Here is a 19,515-nt window from a genome sequence, read left to right as displayed (position 1 = left end):
ACTTTGTCTCTGCATGATTGCGTCTGAAGCACATGTGTAATCACTCATTGGTGGAACTTCATTCTGTAGTGTGTGACGGCGTAACCCGGAAGCTATGAAAGATACCCGGATCGAACATCGTCAGCTTCTGATTGGCTGAAATAAGTGGCTCATCACGGGAATGCTGGAAGTATATGGCAAGGCGACGCAGCGTCTCTTTCCCTACTCAGGGAACCATGGTTACAGTCTTAACCAAAACATTCCCTTTCGAGGGAACTTTTACATTGCATCGGAAATGATGCTATAGGAACGTGAAGACCCACTTTGCCATACTGAAAAACGCCTGTCCTAGTGTGAATCATGGTGAGCAAAGGCTAGGACATCAGCACTCGAGAAACTGGTGAAGAGTCCAAGTCTGGCTATAGACCCTCACAAATGTGTGCGGAGAAGATCATCCTGCCGGATCACACAGTTCTTGAAGGGAAACCCCTGATAACAAGGCATCGGAGGCCGACATCCTCTTAGTTGAGCGTTCTCTAATGGCTAGAGGTGAGGGAAGGCCACGTGCCTTGTACACCAAAGAAATTGCCTCAACTATCCACTTGTCAATTCTTTGCATAGATGCTGGTGAACCCAACCTGGGTGAATCGAAGCTTACCAACAGCCGGTCAGTTTTGCCACTGCGCATCTCTGTGGACGTAACAATCTAAAAGTGTGGAGGACAGAAGGCCTATAAAACTATAGAGCATGTCACATTTATCGGCATAAACTGTTTTAGGGTGAAGGAAGGCTTTTACCATGCTGGGGGCAAACTTTAAACATGAAGGGTCAACTGACAGAGCCTTAAGATCTCCTACTCTTTTTAGAGATGTGATAGTGAGCAGGAAGGCCGTCCTAAGAGTCAGGAACTTCTCTGACACAGACTCTATGGCCTCGAAGAGCGCCTTGGCCAAACCTTCAATACCACCACGGCCAGATCTGGCACACTTGCATGAGATACAGGCCTCGTCCCTGTACCAACGAGACACCAACGGGTTTCTCCCCAAAGACTCACCACCCAAAGGTGTGTGGTAAGCTGCAATGGCGAAGTGAAAGGCGATAGCCCAGCTGAGAAATGATCCTGGAGGAGCTCCAGCACTGAACCAATCGGGCAGTTAACTAGGTCCACCTGACGTTCTCCACATCTTGAAATGAAGACTGTCCACTTTCACAAGTTGGTCCAACTCAGGGACCAAACCCAGAGTGTCCACAGTTCTGGCCAGGAGTGAAAGTAATGTCCCCCGCCTGAGACAGAAGGTCCCTCCTGATGGGAATGTCCAAGGGTGAGTCGTTGAAGAGAGACATCAGGTCCAAGATCCACACTCGGCCCGGCCAGAACAGGGCTACCAGTAGAAGACAACCCCTGTCCTGGCGAACTCTCTCTAGAACTCCCAGGAGCAGAGAGATTGAGGGAAAGGCGTACAGACGCAGTCTCAGCCACACCTGTACCATGTGTGGAGCTGGATGCATGAGGGAGAACCCGGACAGAATGATGTTTCTTGAGAAGCAAACAGGTCCACTTCCACCTGGCCAAACTTTTTCCGACCCTCGACCCTCTCTAGGGGAAGTCTCCATTCCCAGGGCCTCAGCCCCTGACTCGACAGGATATCTGCTCCCTGATTCAGGTGCCCTGGGATGTAGGATTCCCTCCTGGAGAGCAACTTGCCCTGAGCCCACTGGAGGATCTGGTGTGCCAGTCTGTAAAGAGGACGCAACCTCAGACCCCTCTGATGATTTATAAGCGAGACTACCTATGTGTTGTCTGTACAGACAAGGACATGGCAGCCTCTGCGATCTGGAAGTACCTCAAGGAAGTCAATTTATGTACCAGATGATGACCCCTCCACAGACCTTCAACATTAACATTCTGAACCTGTACATCCTCAGAGCACAGTTCAGTAGCCGTAGAACTAATATTGGATGCAACAAACATGTCAAAAGTTTGGATACATTACAATTTTTTTATTGTAATTTAATAATTCAAAATAATTGTTTTCTCCTTTAATACATTCAAACATTTTATTTATTCCTGTGATGACAAAGCAGAATTTTCAGCAACATTACTCCAACATTCAGTGTCACATGATGGCATTTATTATCACATATCACATGATGACACAGGAAACATGTATTATTAATACTATTATCATTGTTGAAAACACTGTTTGCTGCTTAATATTTGTGTGTAAACCATTCAAACATTTGTGGTAATATAAAAAAAAAAAATGAATACTTTTATTTATCAAGCAAGCATGCATTAAATTATGTGACAGTGAAGACATGTATAATGTTACAAAATATTTATATTCAATAAGTGCTTTATTAAATGTAATAAATAAATGTAATAAATGCTAATAAATGCAGTTCATTGAACTGTTTATTCATCAAAGAATCCAGAAACAAAATCACCATTTCAACGATTGATTGACTGATTGACTGATTGACTGATTGACTGATTGATTGATTGATTGATTGATTGATTGATTGATTGATTGATTGATTGATTGATTGATTGATTGATTGATTGATTGATTGATTGATTGATTTTAATGTTATTATAATAAAACTGGACTGTGTATTCCTAGACAGTGAGTTCACACTGCCAGCGGTAAATGGATCCTGGTTCTCTCACTTACAGTAAGAGGACATTTCCTTCTTCTAAAGTTAACCAAGGATGTAGTGCACTTACTATTTTAGCAGTTTGATTATCGTAAGTGCTGCTGAAATGACCAACAGCGTCAACAGACATGACTTACAGAAACTATTTGCAGTAAATACTGTTATGTTTAGTCACTGCCGGTGTTTAGGGTGACATATCCTACACTCACCTCCCCGTGTAAGATATTCATAACTCAGAGCTATTCATAGAACATGGTGGTGAAGTTAGACTTGAGCATGCAGACACAAATAGAGGAACGCTTTATATGGAAGGGCCAGTTTTCACAGAAATGACCAGTGTTTTCCGCCTCTATTGTTCCACATGACTGGATCATTTGTAGCCTCTATTCCCAAACACATTATGAGCTGACGATGAGGAAGTCCTCATGAATCTTGCAGGAAGGTGGACTGAGCTAGGGGGTTTTAACTACTGTTTTATCAATAACTTTACTCGTTTGAACTTTACTCGTTTGAACAATAAACTTTAAACTTTATTGTTTGTTTAAATAAAAACACCAAATATGGGTGGGGGATTTTTTTTATTCAAATATGAATATACATAAATACAAATATTTTGTGAGGACAACAACAAAATATTTAAAATAAATATTTAAACAAATGTTAAAACAATTAAAGTACACAAATAAATCTACCCACTGCGCAATGTGGCGTCGGAGTGACGTCTTTTCTATGACATTTTTGGACGTCCAATTTCGGTCCACTGAAGGGGTTGTTTTGTAACGCCAGACGACGTCTTTTTTCGACATCTACCGCACGTCTAATGTTGACATCCGTGGGACCTCCGTGTAAGGGTTATTTATAGTCCAAATGTGGTCGTTTGTGGACGTCTTTTCAACATCAAATTTAGACAAATTTTACGTTGTTTTTATACAACTTCTATAACTGTAGTCCCATTCCTATCAGTTCTTGCACTCCCTGGGAAAAAATCGAACCCATAATCTTGCGTTGCAAGCACCAGCGCTCTACTGTTTGAGCCACAGGAAAACTATATTAAACTGCATCTCCAGTTATCACCTGCTGCTGAGACAATCAAATGGAGTTTTTGGAAAACGATCTTAAATAATTATTAATAATCTGTATTCATATGTATTAATCATGTTGATAACAACAATGTTGATATTTGTAAATAAAAAATATTATATATTAATCATGTAAATTTCCTGCACCTGTCATAGACGTCCAAATGACGTCCAAAAAATTACCCATTTCAAAGGTCAAATGTTGAATGTCAATATGACGTCCAAGTAGGGTCATGGTTGGACGTCCAAATTGTGGATCTAGTTTGGACGTTGAATAGATGTCCAGAATTGGTCATGGACCGACGGACTCAATATAGACATGATCTGCACGTCTATCCGACATCCAATGTTTAGTGGGTAAATCATGCTGGAATTTTATTTTTTATTTTTATTGCCGACTCATTTCTCAAGGACAAGTCAAAAATCTCCCAGTTTAAGCCTCTAATGCATGATGGGTACAGATGTTAGCTTTAGTGAAAAAGCAACAATTAGAACTGATTGGCTTCATTTAGCAGCGTTTAGCATCCTGTTGTTATCAAGCAAACATTTTTCTAAGGGAACATTCATTTATTCTTCGTATTGTGTCGGTCCTGTGTTCTCCTTCATTTCTCCCTCTTCTTTCTTTCTTCGGCTCAGAAGGGGGCTGTTACGCTGATTTGAGGTCGAATTGACACAAAAATAAAAAATTAACTGTGGAACAACAAGTTTCTCCCTAAAGTAATAAGATAAAACTCAACAGGTACAGTGTGTTCTGTTCTGAGACAGAATCCCCTCACCTGTTTCTACCGTAAAAACAAAAAACATAGTGTGTCAATAAGTGCATGCATTTGATGTGTTATTGTGTGCACTTATTTATAGTCACGTCACAATCAAGTTTAGGGGGATGACGCAAGTCTCTCAACACCTTGAGAGGTAGACTCATGAGCCAAAAGAACATAAAAAGAACATTAAGGTCATACAAATGGTGAAGGTTCTGACAGATTGGCAGACTATGTTCGTCGTGTTATGCCAAACCCCAGCAAAAAGACACTGCCGGTTTAAAGCTAAAGTGATATAGCATGTCCTGATTTTTCCGAGTTAGACGCGTTCTTGGGTCAACATATTTTGTTGATTCGGGAACAACATTACTGTCTGAAAATGTATTCCTCCTAACCATATACATTGTCCCTACAACCAGAGGGAAATGATTGGTGAATAACAGTGATGTAGACGCACTTAACCCTGATTGTAAGCCTAAACTTGACATAAACTGTAAACTTGTCCCTCAAATCTGATTGGTGTTCCAGGATCAAAAAAAGATGTCAAACAAGGAACATGATGTAGCTACCCAGTATCCAGATCCAGGGGGCGGAGTTGGGTCCAAATCCAGGGGGCGGAGTTGGATCTCTGCATTTCGATTGGTCGACAGATTCCCAACACGTCATACCTTTAAAACACCTTAAAACTCGTGTTGTTGCTCTATAGTTTCCGCATTGACTCGTAACTAGTTAGTTATTCTTTTGACGGAAAAACAAACTTGCTGAAAACAGATTTAATTTAATAATGTTTCAAATAGTTACAAACTCTGTAATTTGTAGGCTACATTGTGTGAATGTATAGTGGTGGGAAATAGCCAAGTATTTTATTAGAATTTTTTTATTTAGAGAAAAGTTTGATTTTACTCCAAAACAATAAACAAAATAATAATAAAAAAAAATTACGTTTCACCTTCCCTGAAAAGCCTTTGGTTCCTTGTTACATGCAAGAATAAATATCTCTTAAAAAGAAGCGTATTCTTTGATTGGCTGATCCTTTACCCCTCTCAGTAGTCCACATGCACTTTGACTTCAAATACTTACAAGTCTATTAATAATTATGCACTTATACTTTTATTTGAGTAATATTAAATCAAGTTCAAAATCAAGTAGAAATTATGTGACTGACTAAATTATAGCGGCACTAATTTTATACTTATAAGTTACTTCACAAGGGCATCTGACTTGCATAAATACATGCAAAATGCATTACCAGCACAATGTAATAGGAAAGAAAGAAGGAAAAAAGTATATATAGTGGGAGGAGTTGGATCTGGATCCAACTCCGCCCCCTGGATATTGTGTTCTGCAGTGAGGACCATATCGATGTACTTGGTGAAATCAGGTTCTGCAGTGATATGCCTATAGCCTGGTTACTGGTAATATATGCAAACCTAAAAACATTGATTAAAAACATTTAGTATTGTCATATTCATACATATTAATTTAGAATATAGACAACCCTTATATTAGTGCAATTGTCTAGATTGGCAATATAATATTGACCGGTTGTTTTTCTACCATGCGTTAATGCACTCATCAGGCGCGTTCACCTGTTTAACCACAAGGTGTCAGCATAAGTATTTCCAAAGTCCAGTATTTCACAGCCTGACAGTGAAGGTTCATATCTTTCTGAAATAATGGACGCGAAATTACGAATGCTACTACGCTGAAGGTTGTCTGACGAATATTAATGATCTTGTGCAGACTTTGCCTGGAAACCGTAACGTTTGTCTCATGAATATTACTTAGGTCGCGCTAATGCTGCTTGAAAACCTTCCAATGGCGATGGCTTGTCTGCTGAATATTAATAGACAAGCATTCTCTCCTTAGTACGACCCAGAAATTCAGGATAAGGGACCGTCTGCGCCAACGGTGACAGCTGGGATATTTATCACCATGCTGGAAATCCAGACGCGAAATCCAGACGCGATTTGAACCTTCTGTTTGGGTATGAAACAAACACTGAATCATATTTACTCTAAATGATGCTGAATCCCTCTCTGCCTGTGCCTTTGGACATTGTCAGGACTGCCGTCATCTTTCTATGAGAAACCCCTCTGAAATCAGCAGCCAAGAGGCTTCAGCATGTTTTGAGTAAATAAAGACAGCGAACGATATATATTGTAGCTATAACATAATGCTGGAGAAGAGTAAATATAATTTGGTAGACGACTCAATGGATCAGAGGATTCCTGCTGAAAACGAAGGACATTTCCAGCATGGGCTCACATTCGAGGTGAAGGTAAATATTAAGAAACAAAAATGCACTTGTCTATTAAATGGCTCACAATTTATAGTGTACTTGTTACCATGCAATTGCATTATGAGTATGACTTATGCAAGTACTGATTATACTTAATATGTAATTATCATACTATATTAATGTGTAATGTTACATTGGCACTGTACTGTAAGGGTTTAGAGGTACCATTATGTGACTAACTGTTCGTAATTCACCTGTTACACTGCATGAATGCAATTCATTGACTTTTTCAGAAAATGTACTGTTTATCATATGTTCCTTGTTTTAACATTTTCTGCCACAGTTCATTGGGAGCCTGGATATTGTGCGACCTAAAAGCAGGATTGAAATTTTGGCCGCTATGAGACGAATACGGGTAAGGGTTCCTGAATTTGTCAGATGAAGGATTGGACAATTATCTTCATAAAGATACAGACAGTTGACCTTTTTAAAGGAGAATGATGTGTGAAGCTTATCTTCACAAATAACTGATTAACAAGCTGAAGAATGGGGATATTACTGGTAATCCATTTTCATTATCTTAATAACTAATAACTTAATGTCACGAATGTATTTAAATTTGTGACCTAGAAATAGTGCCAAACCTTAAATATTTCTTCTTCATTTTGCATTATAGCATGTCTTTGTAACATTCCAAAGGGGTTTTCGAAGCTCTTAGAGGGATAGTTCACCCAAAAATTCTGCCATTAATTACTCATGTCATTCCAAACCCGTAAGACTTTCGTTCATCTTCGAAACACAAATGAAGATATTTTGAAAGAAATCTGAGAGATTTCTGTCCCTCCATTGACAGCTACACAACTGACAATTTGACTCTTCAAAAAAAAAAGTAAAAAAAGAAAAGAAAAAGTTCATAAAGAGATTGTAAAATGAATCCATATGAATTGAGCGGTTTAGTCCAAATCACTTTATATGACGAACAGACCGAATTTAGGCTTTTATTCACGTATTAACATTTCTCAACTCAGACATAAGTTAGGGTAAACAGAAGTTCAAGCGTGTTTGCTTGCAGCACAATTGTGATTCCGCAAGAACCAATAAGGTTCATTCTCGTGTTACGCAGCAAGTTTGAGCTTCAGCAAGAACCAATGAGGTTCATTCTCGTGTTACGCAGCAAGTTTGAGCTTCTGCAAGAACCAATGAGGTTCATTCTCGTGTTACGCAGCACGTTTGAGTTTCTGCAAGAACCAATAAGGTTCATTCTCGTGTTACGCAGCACGTTTGAGCTTCAGCAAGAACCAATGAGGTTCATTCTCGTGTTACGCAGCACGTTTGAGCTCCAGCGAGAACCAATGAGGTGCATTCGCATGTTACGCAGCACGTTTGAGCTTCTGCAAGAACCAATGAGGTTCATTCTCGTGTTACGCAGCACGTTTGAGCTTCTGCAAGAACCAATGAGGTTCATTCTCGTGTTACGCAGCACGTTTGAGCTTCTGCAAGAACCAATGAGGTTCATTCTCGTGTTACGCAGCACGTTTGAGCGTCAGCAAGAACCAATGAGGTTCATTCTCGTGTTACGCAGCACGTTTGAGCTCCAGCGAGAACCAATGAGGTTCATTCTCGTGTTACACAGCACGTTTGAGCGTCAGCAAGAACCAATGAGGTTCATTCTCGTGTTACGCAGCACGTTTGAGCGTCAGCAAGAACCAATGAGGTGCATTCGCATGTTACGCAGCACGTTTGAGCTTCTGCAAGAACCAATGAGGTTCATTCTCGTGTTACGCAGCACGTTTGAGCTCCAGCGAGAACCAATGAGGTTCATTCTCGTGTTACGCAGCACGTTTGAGCTCCAGGAAGAACCAATGAGGTGCATTCTCGTGTTACGCAGCACGTTTGAGCTTCTGCAAGAACCAATGAGGTTCATTCTCGTGTTACGCAGCACGTTTGAGCTCCAGGAAGAACCAATGAGGTGCATTCTCGTGTTACGCAGCACGTTTGAGCTTCTGCAAGAACCAATGAGGTTCATTCTCGTGTTACGCAGCACGTTTGAGCTCCAGGAAGAACCAATGAGGTGCATTCTCGTGTTACGCAGCACGTTTGAGCTCCAGCGAGAACCAATGAGGTTCATTCTCGTGTTACGCAGCACGTTTGAGCTCCAGGAAGAACCAATGAGGTGCATTCTCGTGTTACGCAGCACGTTTGAGCTTCTGCAAGAACCAATGAGGTTCATTCTCGTGTTACGCAGCACGTTTGAGCTCCAGGAAGAACCAATGAGGTGCATTCGCATGTTACGCAGCACGTTTGAGCTTCTGCAAGAACCAATGAGGTTCATTCTCGTGTTACGCAGCACGTTTGAGCTCCAGCAAGAACCAATAAGTTCTGTCAGACCACTATCGTCTAATACGATTGACAATTAGCACACAGTTTGGATTGGCGGTATGGTTCTGTTCTGGGCAAGAACCCCCCCACGCATACATGCAGCCTAACATGGATAAGAGCAAGGAGAGCAGAACTATCCCCTATTAGGGTAAACAGAACAGAACCAACATGAATGTATTGCAGATATCATAAATTCAAGATTTTAATTGGAGAATTTATTCTGATTCAAGGGGAATCAGAATGCCAAATCCTGACTGACGAGAGGATGAGCTGGGGATGGAGGAGGGTAATCATATTGATTAGTTTTATGATTTCAATGAACTTTTTGAAGCATCAAAGAGTTGCGTAGATGTCAATGGAGGGACAGAAATCTCTCCGATTTCATCAGTAATTGAGTAATTGACAGAATTTGAATTTGTGGGTGAACTATCCCTTTTATAATTAAAGAGTTTTCTCTAAAGAACTAGTTATAAAAGGGAAACTTCATGGACTGATGATTAAAAACCTTTTATTGTGGTGGAAGGTGTTTATTCTGTTAATTTGGAACCAGTGTAAAGACCTGTTTGTTCGTGTCTTCTCTTCTCAGGGGTCCAGTGTGTCTGTATTTATGGCTATGAGATTGCACCAGTGTGCTGGCAGCAGCAGCACGGTTTACTTTAATCAACATTGCTCCATCAAAGAGAATCTGTTAGTGCAATGTTTAGACATGTTTTCACAAGATTTCTCTTCAGGGAGCTTTTCCTGTTGATCAATCAATAGAGTCAGTAGTATTTCATAGCTCTCAAATTTCTTTCAGATATCCCTCTCTATTTCATGTATTTAAGGAGAAATAAGAGCAGCAGAGCAAACACGCTGCTTTGGAAATAAGCTCGCTTGCTATTGGTCCATGTTAGCGTTAATCAAAGCTTCGGATAAAACCCAGACACATTTTAGTATGCCTAGCGCATCTCCTTTAATCCCACTCCTGTGGATTTCCTAGTCTTTGATTAGTTATGCAGTTCTCCAATGACTGCAAGTCTTCCAAAAGCAAAAGCGTCATCTTTATTAGAGGTCAAGATTTTCTTTCTTGATTTATACTATCTTTTTATTGCAGGTTGCTCAAGTTTTCCTTTCATATACCTTTGAGATAAATGTGTTATAATTCTCAATTTTCATTCTTGTTTGCTCATTTATACATTATGTGCTGAGTTTAACGAAATGCTACTTCGAGTTTACTTGTTACAGAACCAGTTACTCTGTAAACTTAAGTGATATGTCTTACTCAAAGGCTTAGTAGTTATGAATTCATTTGTTTTATCTGGTCTTTTTGTATGTCTCTCACTGTTTACTGACCTATATTTAAGCTATTCGAAAAATTACACCTGTTATGTTCAGGTCAAAAACGACGCGTATAGACTTAAATGTAACTTCTGAAAATGTACACCACTCTCCTATTGATTTAGTATGTGAAAACTGGTAGTGCTTGCTAACCTAGATGTTTTCACAATATTCGTAGTCTTATAGAATTATTTCACTTATTACACATTATAGGACTATTTCGTCAGTGGTGGTTCAGAAGAAACATGTATACAGATTATGAGGATGTACAGACAGGAGAATGTATACAACAATTTTAACATTCCATAAATAAGAATTATACATTATAAATGAGATACATATGATATATATTATTTGTTTACAATGTTAATTCTCAACCGGGTCAAAATGACCCGAACAGAACAGGTGGTGAGCATTATAAAGTTTATATCATGATTCATGTTTTAATTCATTCAATGTTCAATTCAGTTAATTATTTTTATTTATTATTTTCAGTATGAGTTTAAAATTAAGAACATAAAGAAGAAGAAAGTCAATCTTATTGTGTCAGTGGATGGTGTCAAGGTAGTTTTGCGGAAAAAGAAAAAGGTGAGCTCTTTCAGCGTCTCTCATAATTTCATTATAAATATTAATTTTAATAATTTAATTAGTTTAATTTATCAAAATTAATTAATGTTGTGTATGTTGTACAATTAATTATGTATATACAAATAATTATGACAAATTATGAATGTATTTCTTGACAAAAAATGTACTCAATATTTGTGTTAGAAATATGATTATAGCTGGGATGAAAGCCAAGTGACACTGGCCCAAGACCCCATTTTCAGGTAATTTTACCACATTTTATTTCCATAGAGAGTTGATTACTAATTTCGCTGTTGACTGGAGTGACATGGCCTATGGGGGTTTGATGACCTTTATCATTGTGCACGCACACGTCACATCAAAATCATTCGGCTACGTGAGCAGCAACAAAAAGCAGAATGTCTTAAAAATCCCCATAGCAACAACCAGTCTCCAGCGAGCATAAGCGGATTGTTTAGCAGTGACATCAATAGTGTTGACTAGTGGCAGTCTACTTTAGTTATATTGTATTTAAACAATACCAATCATTACCAACATCGTTCTGAAATGGATCCATTTCTTGAGGTTTAGCTTGACGCTAATATAATGTAACATTTTCTGTTGTGTCTTCCAAACCTGTTGTTGTTTTCAAATGTATTGAGCACATCTAATGTACTCCTGTAATGCTTCATGACATGCCAAGTCAGTGAAGAGTATGTTGGCCTTTTTGTTGCCATGGCAATGAGACAGTTATAAGGTCAATTGCTGTAGCTCATTAGTCTTTTTTTTTTTTTTTTCAGAATATTTTACGTCTCACATGACTCACAGGACCTGAAGATATTCAGTTATATAGCAAGAGACAAGAAAAGCAATGTGTTCCGCTGCAATGTCTTCAAATCCAAGAGAAAGGTAAACCTAACTATATTGAAGGAAATCCTCTAGACATTTGGATTATAATCCATTTGGCACAAACATGTTAATAATATTGATCGGTTGGCAAAATCTGACATCTTAGTGGTGGATACATTCTGTTTGACATCAATTATTTAGCTGTCACCTTATTCATCAGATGATTTAAAGTAACAGGGATCAACAATAAGGATGGCCTTCTGGTCCAGGACTAATGTGAGAGAGTTTTCGGTCATTAGTTCTCCATAAATTGTTTGTGCAGACTTAAACATTCGGTTTTCTTTCATGTACTTTACATTTCTGTTTCATTATCTTTGTGACAATTCATTATCTTAATGACAAATCAGCAGAATTGTTAATGCTGTCTCGCTGGCTGACAAATGGTAATCAAAATAAAGCTGCAAGCAGCAATTGCTGGGCTGAGCCCTGCCCTACAATCGCATTGTTGCGAGGAGGCCAAGGTGGAGGCGTTAGGATCCATATGCAGTTTAATATGTAAGAGCGAAGATGTTGTACAAGAAACATGCAGGGGTTCAGTACACAAAGTTGAGTCCGACCAGGCAAACAAATACAATCCACACGGAAAGAGAGTGAATAAAAGGAACAGGCAAACAAATCCAAAGCACACAGGCTGGCAGGGTAAACAGGTAAACAGGCACAGGTCAAACACAGGCAATAAGAAATTAAATATAAATGCTACGCTAACAAGACTTCACAAAGAATGAGTGAACACGGGGAGCTAAAAACTGTGGCGGCCCGGAGAGGGGGCAGATGCAGTGAGTGTAACACCCATAACGTCTCGGTTACTAATGTAACTTTAGTAATGTAACCCTGAAGGAGGTAACGGAGACGTTACGTCAGAACAGACTGAGGAATTAGGATCTCGCCCCAATTAAACACACCTAAACCAGCTAATCAGTGTCTTACTAACTTAGCTGATTCGCTGGTTTACGTATATTTAATTGGGGTTGGAGCTAAACTCTGCTGGAAAGGGGCCCTCCAGGACCGAGTTTGGAGACCCCTGATCTAGACAGTATAAGCAAACATCTAGTGGAGCGCTCTCGGCGTATGCATTTATTTGTCATTTTCAGTGTGGACATGGAGCTTTAAAGTGGACTTCCAAGAATTATTATTCTGTTGCGCCCTCTATTGGCCATGAATGACCAGCAATGTCAAGCTTAAAGCGTCATGGCAGATTATTAAAGTCGACTAGTCGGTGCAACCCCTTGTATGGGGAGTGGCTTGCGATTCAAATCATTGGCTTGTTTTGTTGCCACCTGAATTTGATTGGGCTCTTAGGTCGAGATCCCAATTCATTTGTTCTGTTCTGATATGTCAAACAAGTTTGATTGAATTGAATATGTTGACTTTCTGGCTGTTAAAAAAAACATTGGTTTCTGTAGAGACTAAGGCATAGAAAGAGGTAAGATTCATGACCATCAGACAAATTTCAAAAAAGGTAAAGCATTATTATAAAATAGACTTGGCACGAGCTCTGGAATCAGAGAAAAATGATGGTTTCAAAGTTATTACTGTACATCTTAATGCAGATCCAGGTCCAGAGCACCAGGGTCCATCTTAAAATGAACTAATCCATCACTTTGACAGCACTGCTATAATGTGTAATTGACTTAAGGGTGTAATGTTCTCGCTCTCTCACTCACTCCTTCTCTTTCCCTTATATCTATCATCCTCTTCTATAAATCCCTCTTTCTTTCTCCAATGTTAATTAATTCTTCTGTCTCTCCCAGTACAGCTGTTTTGTCCCATATCAAACAAAAATCCACAGATGTTTACCTGCATGTGGATAAGCACGTTTGACTTGTTCAATAAACCTTGGTTGCTTAAAGATCTACTGTCTGTCTCAGAGCCAAGCCATGAGGATAGTGCGGACCGTGGGTCAGGCGTTTGAAGTGTGCCATAAACAGAGTCTAGACAATGCTGACGGTGAGAAGATATTGACCTTAACTTGCATTTCTTTGTATCAAGCATGAACTACATTTCATAAAATCAGTCATTAAAATCATAACCATCAAATAATCTATATTGTAATGTGAACTAGTAGATACAGACTCAATCTCTACCTGTGAAACTTTCCATTGATTATTTTGTAATTGGCAGCATGGCTTGTAAAAGGAGAAGAGGAGAGAAGCAAAGATGAAAACCCGGTTACTGGCAGCACCACTGAGAAATCAGGCAACGCTGGCCTGGAAAAAGATGACAAGGTAAAGTCCTCTTTCTGACTGTAAGGTTGATATGAAATTTGAAGTTCTCTCAGCCAGCAGAATATCAAGAACAAATATGTGTTCAATTGTCTTCATTTCTCCTCATCAGTCTTTTTCACGTCGACTCAGTGAAATGTTTACCAACAAAAAGCCTTGCTTTTTAGAAGAAAGAAGATGTCTGAGGTGTTGTCTTTTTAAATATAGCTCAAGTTTTGCCTGTACTCTGTTATTTATAGATGCTACAGTTTGCTCATCTCACATGGTTTTTAGGGCAGAAATTGGGCCATGATCAAAAGTAGGGCTAAATATGTATATTTACTAGACAGTCGTCTAAAGTTTAGTTCAAATATTTGTCATCTTATAATAACACTTTAAAGTGAATTTTAGATACATTGATGGTAGTTTCTTTCCAATAAGTCTTGTTTATTAACATGCCAACTGTTTCCAGCAATGATGGGGCTAATTTATGAATTATATATTTTAGGATGCACATTTTAGACACTTCTAGAATTTTAGCTTTACTCTAATGAATAAGATATGAAAGCTGTCCATGCTGACACATATTAGATCACTGGGGAAACTGCGCTTTCACAGAGGTTAAAGCTTTCATGTACTTGTAGTGGTTTGCAAAATGACTTTGATACAGCAGAAGTTGTGTGTTCTGGAATCTTCTTTCATTTACAGCAATCATAAGAGCGAACATATGAGACCAGTGTTTTTCATTTTTTATGTTCCTCTAGAGGCCTATGGGGCTGTTTACACGACACCTTTTTCAACTAACAAGTACAACTTTTTATGCGTTTTCCCCGTTCATTTGCACGTCGAGTGGAGTGGAGAAACGGGTTTCAAAGTGCAAGTTTTTGAAAACGGTCTCCGTGTAAATCAATTTACACCATCCAATCAATTACCCATGGGCAGAATCAAGTCTCGCCATGCATATTTTCATCCGAGAAGCCGTTACACTCAGATATACGTCACAATGGGGAAGAACAGACAATCACAGCTTCACAAAATCACAATCAAAAGCCGACTTTTACTTACTTTATAGACCTTATGTAGCCCCGCGCCTTTTCTTCCGGTCTGTATCTTCACAGCGATCTTGATATTTATGAATGAACGGCTTGTTTTAGGCACTTTTTTATGAATGTTAAAGACAATATTCTAAAGATGGCTGTGCCCTTGTTTCTCTGGCGCATAAGGTCTATAGTCTCTAGCTAGTGGTTCAATATCTAAGCAGGTGATTGAAAGGTTTTAGCTTCAAACAAAAGGGTCATCCATAAACTATTGTGATCCAGGCCACTCCAGTAAGAGTTGTCACTGTAATAAGTGTATTGTAAGTGGATAACATGTTCCATAATCCAATATGGCATGGCTATGGTTATGACATCTGATTGTTCTTGAATATGATTGGTTGATAGGAAGAAAAACGGTCACTATTAACCTTTACAAATAAACTAAACTATTCTCAATGTGTGATACATTTCAAAAGAACTAATAGATTCCAAAGTGTCAATCGTAGTTCATGCACACGGTTGATTGTTAGGTGGTAATTAGCTTAATCGGCCCTCATCTGCAAAGCAAATGTCAACTTAAAGGGAATAAACAGCATGTATCTCCTACTTTCTCCATGCAGGTGTGTGAAGCACCGGTGCTGGTGACGGAGTCTCCTGTCTCCAGCCCTCTAACTGTGAGCCATCAGGTGCAGCTCCTGCAGAGGCAGTTACAGCAGCAGGAGCAGAGGAGTCAAGCCGCCGCCGCACAGGTCACATCACACGTCTAAACGCTTTCTCGGATAGATAGAAACAACTTGAGATTGAGTAAATGATGACAGAATTTTCATTTTTAAGTGAACTCTTCCTTTAAGTAACCACCCAAAACACATTGTGCCTTGGCAAGCACCCAGAATACCCAAGCATTGCAGGTTTGGACAGGTTAGCACTATTCTTCTTACAGAAGTGTAACAATCGAATTGTTGCTGTGCAGGTGGTTCTGCTGCAGCAGCAGCTGTCGGTGGAGAGCAGCGCCAGGACGGAGGCTCAGGCGAGAGTCCAGCAGCTCCTGCAACAGAACACTGAACTCCTGCAGCATCTCTCGCTTCTGGTCAAACACGTGCAAGAGCTGGAGCTTCGCACTCAACCACACAAGAACTCTCCCTGTGAGTCTCGGGTTATACGCCTTCAAGAGATCTATCTCTTTACTTCCTTCATGTCAAGTCACCTTTATTTATACAATACAAATCAAAGCAGCTTTATAGTCATACAGCCTGGCACACAGCTTTACCATGTGCGCCAGGCTAAAGGATAGATCAGTCTGTTTTAAAGAATAGTTAAATCCTGTCATTTACTCATGATCACATTATTCCAAGTCTTCTTTTTTTTTACTTTCTTCTTTACACTGATCACAAAAGTAGAAATTTAGAAAAAAAAATCATGCTGCTCTTTTCCATATAATGAAAGTCTATAAAAGCACCAAAAAATTTGTCCCAGGCCGGGCTTGACCCTGAATAGTATCTGTAGGCAGTGGTTTGTAATATTTACACCTACAATTTTGTGTATGTTTGGATATTTAAGCGTTTGACAGCATTTACAGTAAAATGTTTTAAGATGTTTGTAGTATGTACATAAAAATCTTTACAAATCCTTTATATTCTAAATATTTTTTGTGTAGGTAGATTTTACTTTTTTATATGCTATTGTTCAAAAGTTTGTGGTCAGTAAGATTGTTTTTTTGGAAATAAATAAATACATTTATTCATCTTTATAAGTGACAGTAAGGGCATTTATAATGTTACAAAGGATTTCTATTTCAAATAAATGCTGTTCTTATGAACTTTCTATTCAGCAAAGAGTCCTGAAAATAATGTATCACAGTTTTCACAGAAATATTGATCAGCACAACTGTTTTCAAAATTAATAATAATAAGAAATTCTTGAGCAGCAAATCATCATATTAGAGTGATTTCTGAAAGATCATGTGACACTGAAGACTGGAGTAATGATGCTGAAAATCCAGCTTTGACATCACATGAATAAATTACATTTAAAAAACATTAAAATAGTAAACAGTTATTTTAAATTGTAATAATATTTCACAATAACTGTTTTTACTGTATTCTCGATCAAATTAATACAGAGGATAAGAGACTTTTTTCAAAAACATTAAAAATATTTTTTCCTTTCAATTTTTTGAAAGGTAGTGTAGAAAATTTATGATCAAATTTTCTTTGATTGAAGTGAAAGAAGTTGAATACTGCATCAGAATAGAATCAACCTGTCATTTTCAAAGAAGGTAAATGTGATGACACCTCTGAGTTATTCTCTTACTGACTATGCCATTATGTCATTTCCTCCATGAAGTGGGATCTCAAGACAGTCTTCTGGAAATCGCTCTGCGTGCCAACATGCCAGCTGCATCGCGTGACCCCAACCCGAATCCCCCCGCAGGCGCACGAGGGGGCTACCCTCTCTCAAACAGCCTGGTTCGGCTGGACGGCTTTCGTTTCTTCACAGAATCTCCTGACCAGGAGAAGAAGCCGGAGCAGGACCGTGACTCAGGCCAGGGTCAGGATGAAGATCAGACTGGAGGTTGCTCTCCTCCAGGGAACCAGTTCCTCAGCGCACTGGACACAGCTGGATTCAGAGAGTCGGGTATCGCATCTGGTTATGAGTCTAACACGGATGAGAGCGATGACCGGGACAGCTGGGGCCAGTAACTGTGTGCATCTGTGTGTGTGAGAGACTGTTCCTGCTGAAAAAAACAGCTCAGCACTTTAGCTTTGTGGAGAGAGTTTTGCATTGCAGCTTCAGCTTTCAGAATGATCATAAAATTGTTCAAGTCTGTTATTATGTGCTTATATATCTATAAAAAAAACTGAAAGATGTTAAACATCCCATTGTGTTTAATTATGCAGATCCCAGCCAGTGTGTGTTCAGGTTGTTCTACTCAAAAATAAATCAAACAATGTCAATATTTTGTTACAAAGTTCACCTAATTTTTTTTATTTTGCCATTATTTTCTCACCCTCGTGTTGTTCCAAACTTGTGAACATACAATAAACTTGTTGAGTTCAATCAGTGTTGTTTTGGGCCCAATTGACTTTCATTGCATGGACAAAGAAAATAATTTTTCACAATATATTATTCAAATGTTTGGGTTCAGTAAGATATTTTTTTAATAAGTTAATACTTTTATTGTGCAAGGATGCAATATATTGATCAGTAAAGTGACTGTAGACTTGTATAATGTTAAAAGATATAACATTATAAATATGGTTTATATTTGTAATTATAATATTATAAAAAAAAGCTAATAAATACAGTTTTTTTTCTATTCATCAAAGAATCCTTAAAAAATACATCACAGTTTCCTCAAAAACATGCATCACAGCTGTTTTTAACATTGATAATAATAATATTTTTCTTTATTGAGCAGCAAATCAGCATATTAGAATGATTTCTGAAGGATCATGTGACCCTGAAGACTGGAGTAATGATGCTGAATATTCAGCTTTGTCGTCATAAATAAAATGTTTATATTAAAATAAAAATTAAAAGGTACTCGGTTTCTTGCGTAACCTCGGTTTAACTTGGGAAAACTTTTTTTTCTCAGATTACTGAAGATTATAGAATAACGCAGTGAAACTGCACAAGCCTATGTGGAGAAAGCCCGCCAGAATCTATTGAAATGTTCGGGGTTATCCCTCTATATAAGCGGGCATTTTGGCATAGGGAATCAGAAGCGACGAACGCTGAGTCGTGAAGCGTGAAAGCACGGCCGGTGACACAGTACTCGTTCCCGTTATCTCAGAAAACCGAGGTTATGTTTGTAACCGAGTACGTTCCCTTTCGATACGGGTCACACGTACTGCGTTGCTTGACTAAATGGGAATCGCGCTGTGCTTAAAACTTCGGAACGACAATCGGTCTGGGGCCCTGGCCCAGGGCGCATGAATAAGGGCCCAAGGGTGCCAAGGTTAAGATATAAAGCCCAACAACCTCTAGCCTCTGAAATAGTGTCCAGGACTCTCGCAGGGAGGTCCATTGGCTCCCGTCGAGGGGCCAGAAGGGAAGGCCCCACAACTCTGGTTGGGGTTGCCAGATTGTTCCTTTCGCTTGGGCAAGGAAGTACTTCCTCGGGGGAATTGGCCACGGACCTGCTGAGACCCTCAAAGATGCTGCGAGCTGATGAATCATCAAGGCTTGTTCTGGTGTGAACGTGGCCCATATTTGGACTGAAGTGAGGATTACTCCCAGGAACGAGATCCGTTGGCTGGAAGACAGTGAGCTCTTGGAAATGTTGATCCTGTGTCCCAGGCATTTCAAATGGCTGAAGAGCAAGGATCTGGGATCATCCAGCTCGGTCTCCAACTGGGCCAGTATGAGCCAGTCCTCGAGAAAATTCAG

At 39.2% G+C, this 19,515-nt stretch overlaps 1 protein-coding gene across 1 annotated transcript; it reads left to right on the top strand.

Annotated features, from left to right (window-relative positions):
• Positions 1-6,115: 6,115 nt before the first annotated feature.
• Positions 6,116-18,213, top strand: nos1apb (nitric oxide synthase 1 (neuronal) adaptor protein b). The gene is made up of 10 exons (XM_079612517.1): positions 6,116-6,755; positions 7,060-7,131; positions 10,908-11,000; positions 11,184-11,242; positions 11,780-11,888; positions 13,757-13,835; positions 14,010-14,113; positions 15,747-15,875; positions 16,097-16,268; positions 17,470-18,213. Exons 1-10 carry the CDS (start codon positions 6,651-6,653, stop codon positions 17,823-17,825), a joined length of 1,278 nt encoding a protein of 425 aa, XP_079468643.1. The 5' UTR covers positions 6,116-6,650; the 3' UTR covers positions 17,826-18,213.
• The last annotated feature ends 1,302 nt before the right edge of the window (positions 18,214-19,515 follow it).

This window comes from Phoxinus phoxinus, assembly GCF_949152265.1.
Source record: "Phoxinus phoxinus genome assembly, chromosome: 5".
NCBI classification, from domain to species: Eukaryota; Metazoa; Chordata; class Actinopteri; order Cypriniformes; family Leuciscidae; genus Phoxinus; species Phoxinus phoxinus.
This window is presented reverse-complemented; position numbering and strand designations above follow the sequence as displayed.

Bases quoted from the DNA above. Each gene is read 5' to 3' on its own strand.
- nos1apb (XM_079612517.1), top strand. From the start codon at position 6,651: ATGCTGGAGAAGAGTAAATATAATTTGGTAGACGACTCAATGGATCAG. The intron at 11,001-11,183 runs GTGAGCTCTTTC...TATTTGTGTTAG, and splicing joins TTTTGCGGAAAAAGAAAAAG to AAATATGATTATAGCTGGGA. The intron at 15,876-16,096 runs GTCACATCACAC...GTTGCTGTGCAG, and splicing joins GTCAAGCCGCCGCCGCACAG to GTGGTTCTGCTGCAGCAGCA.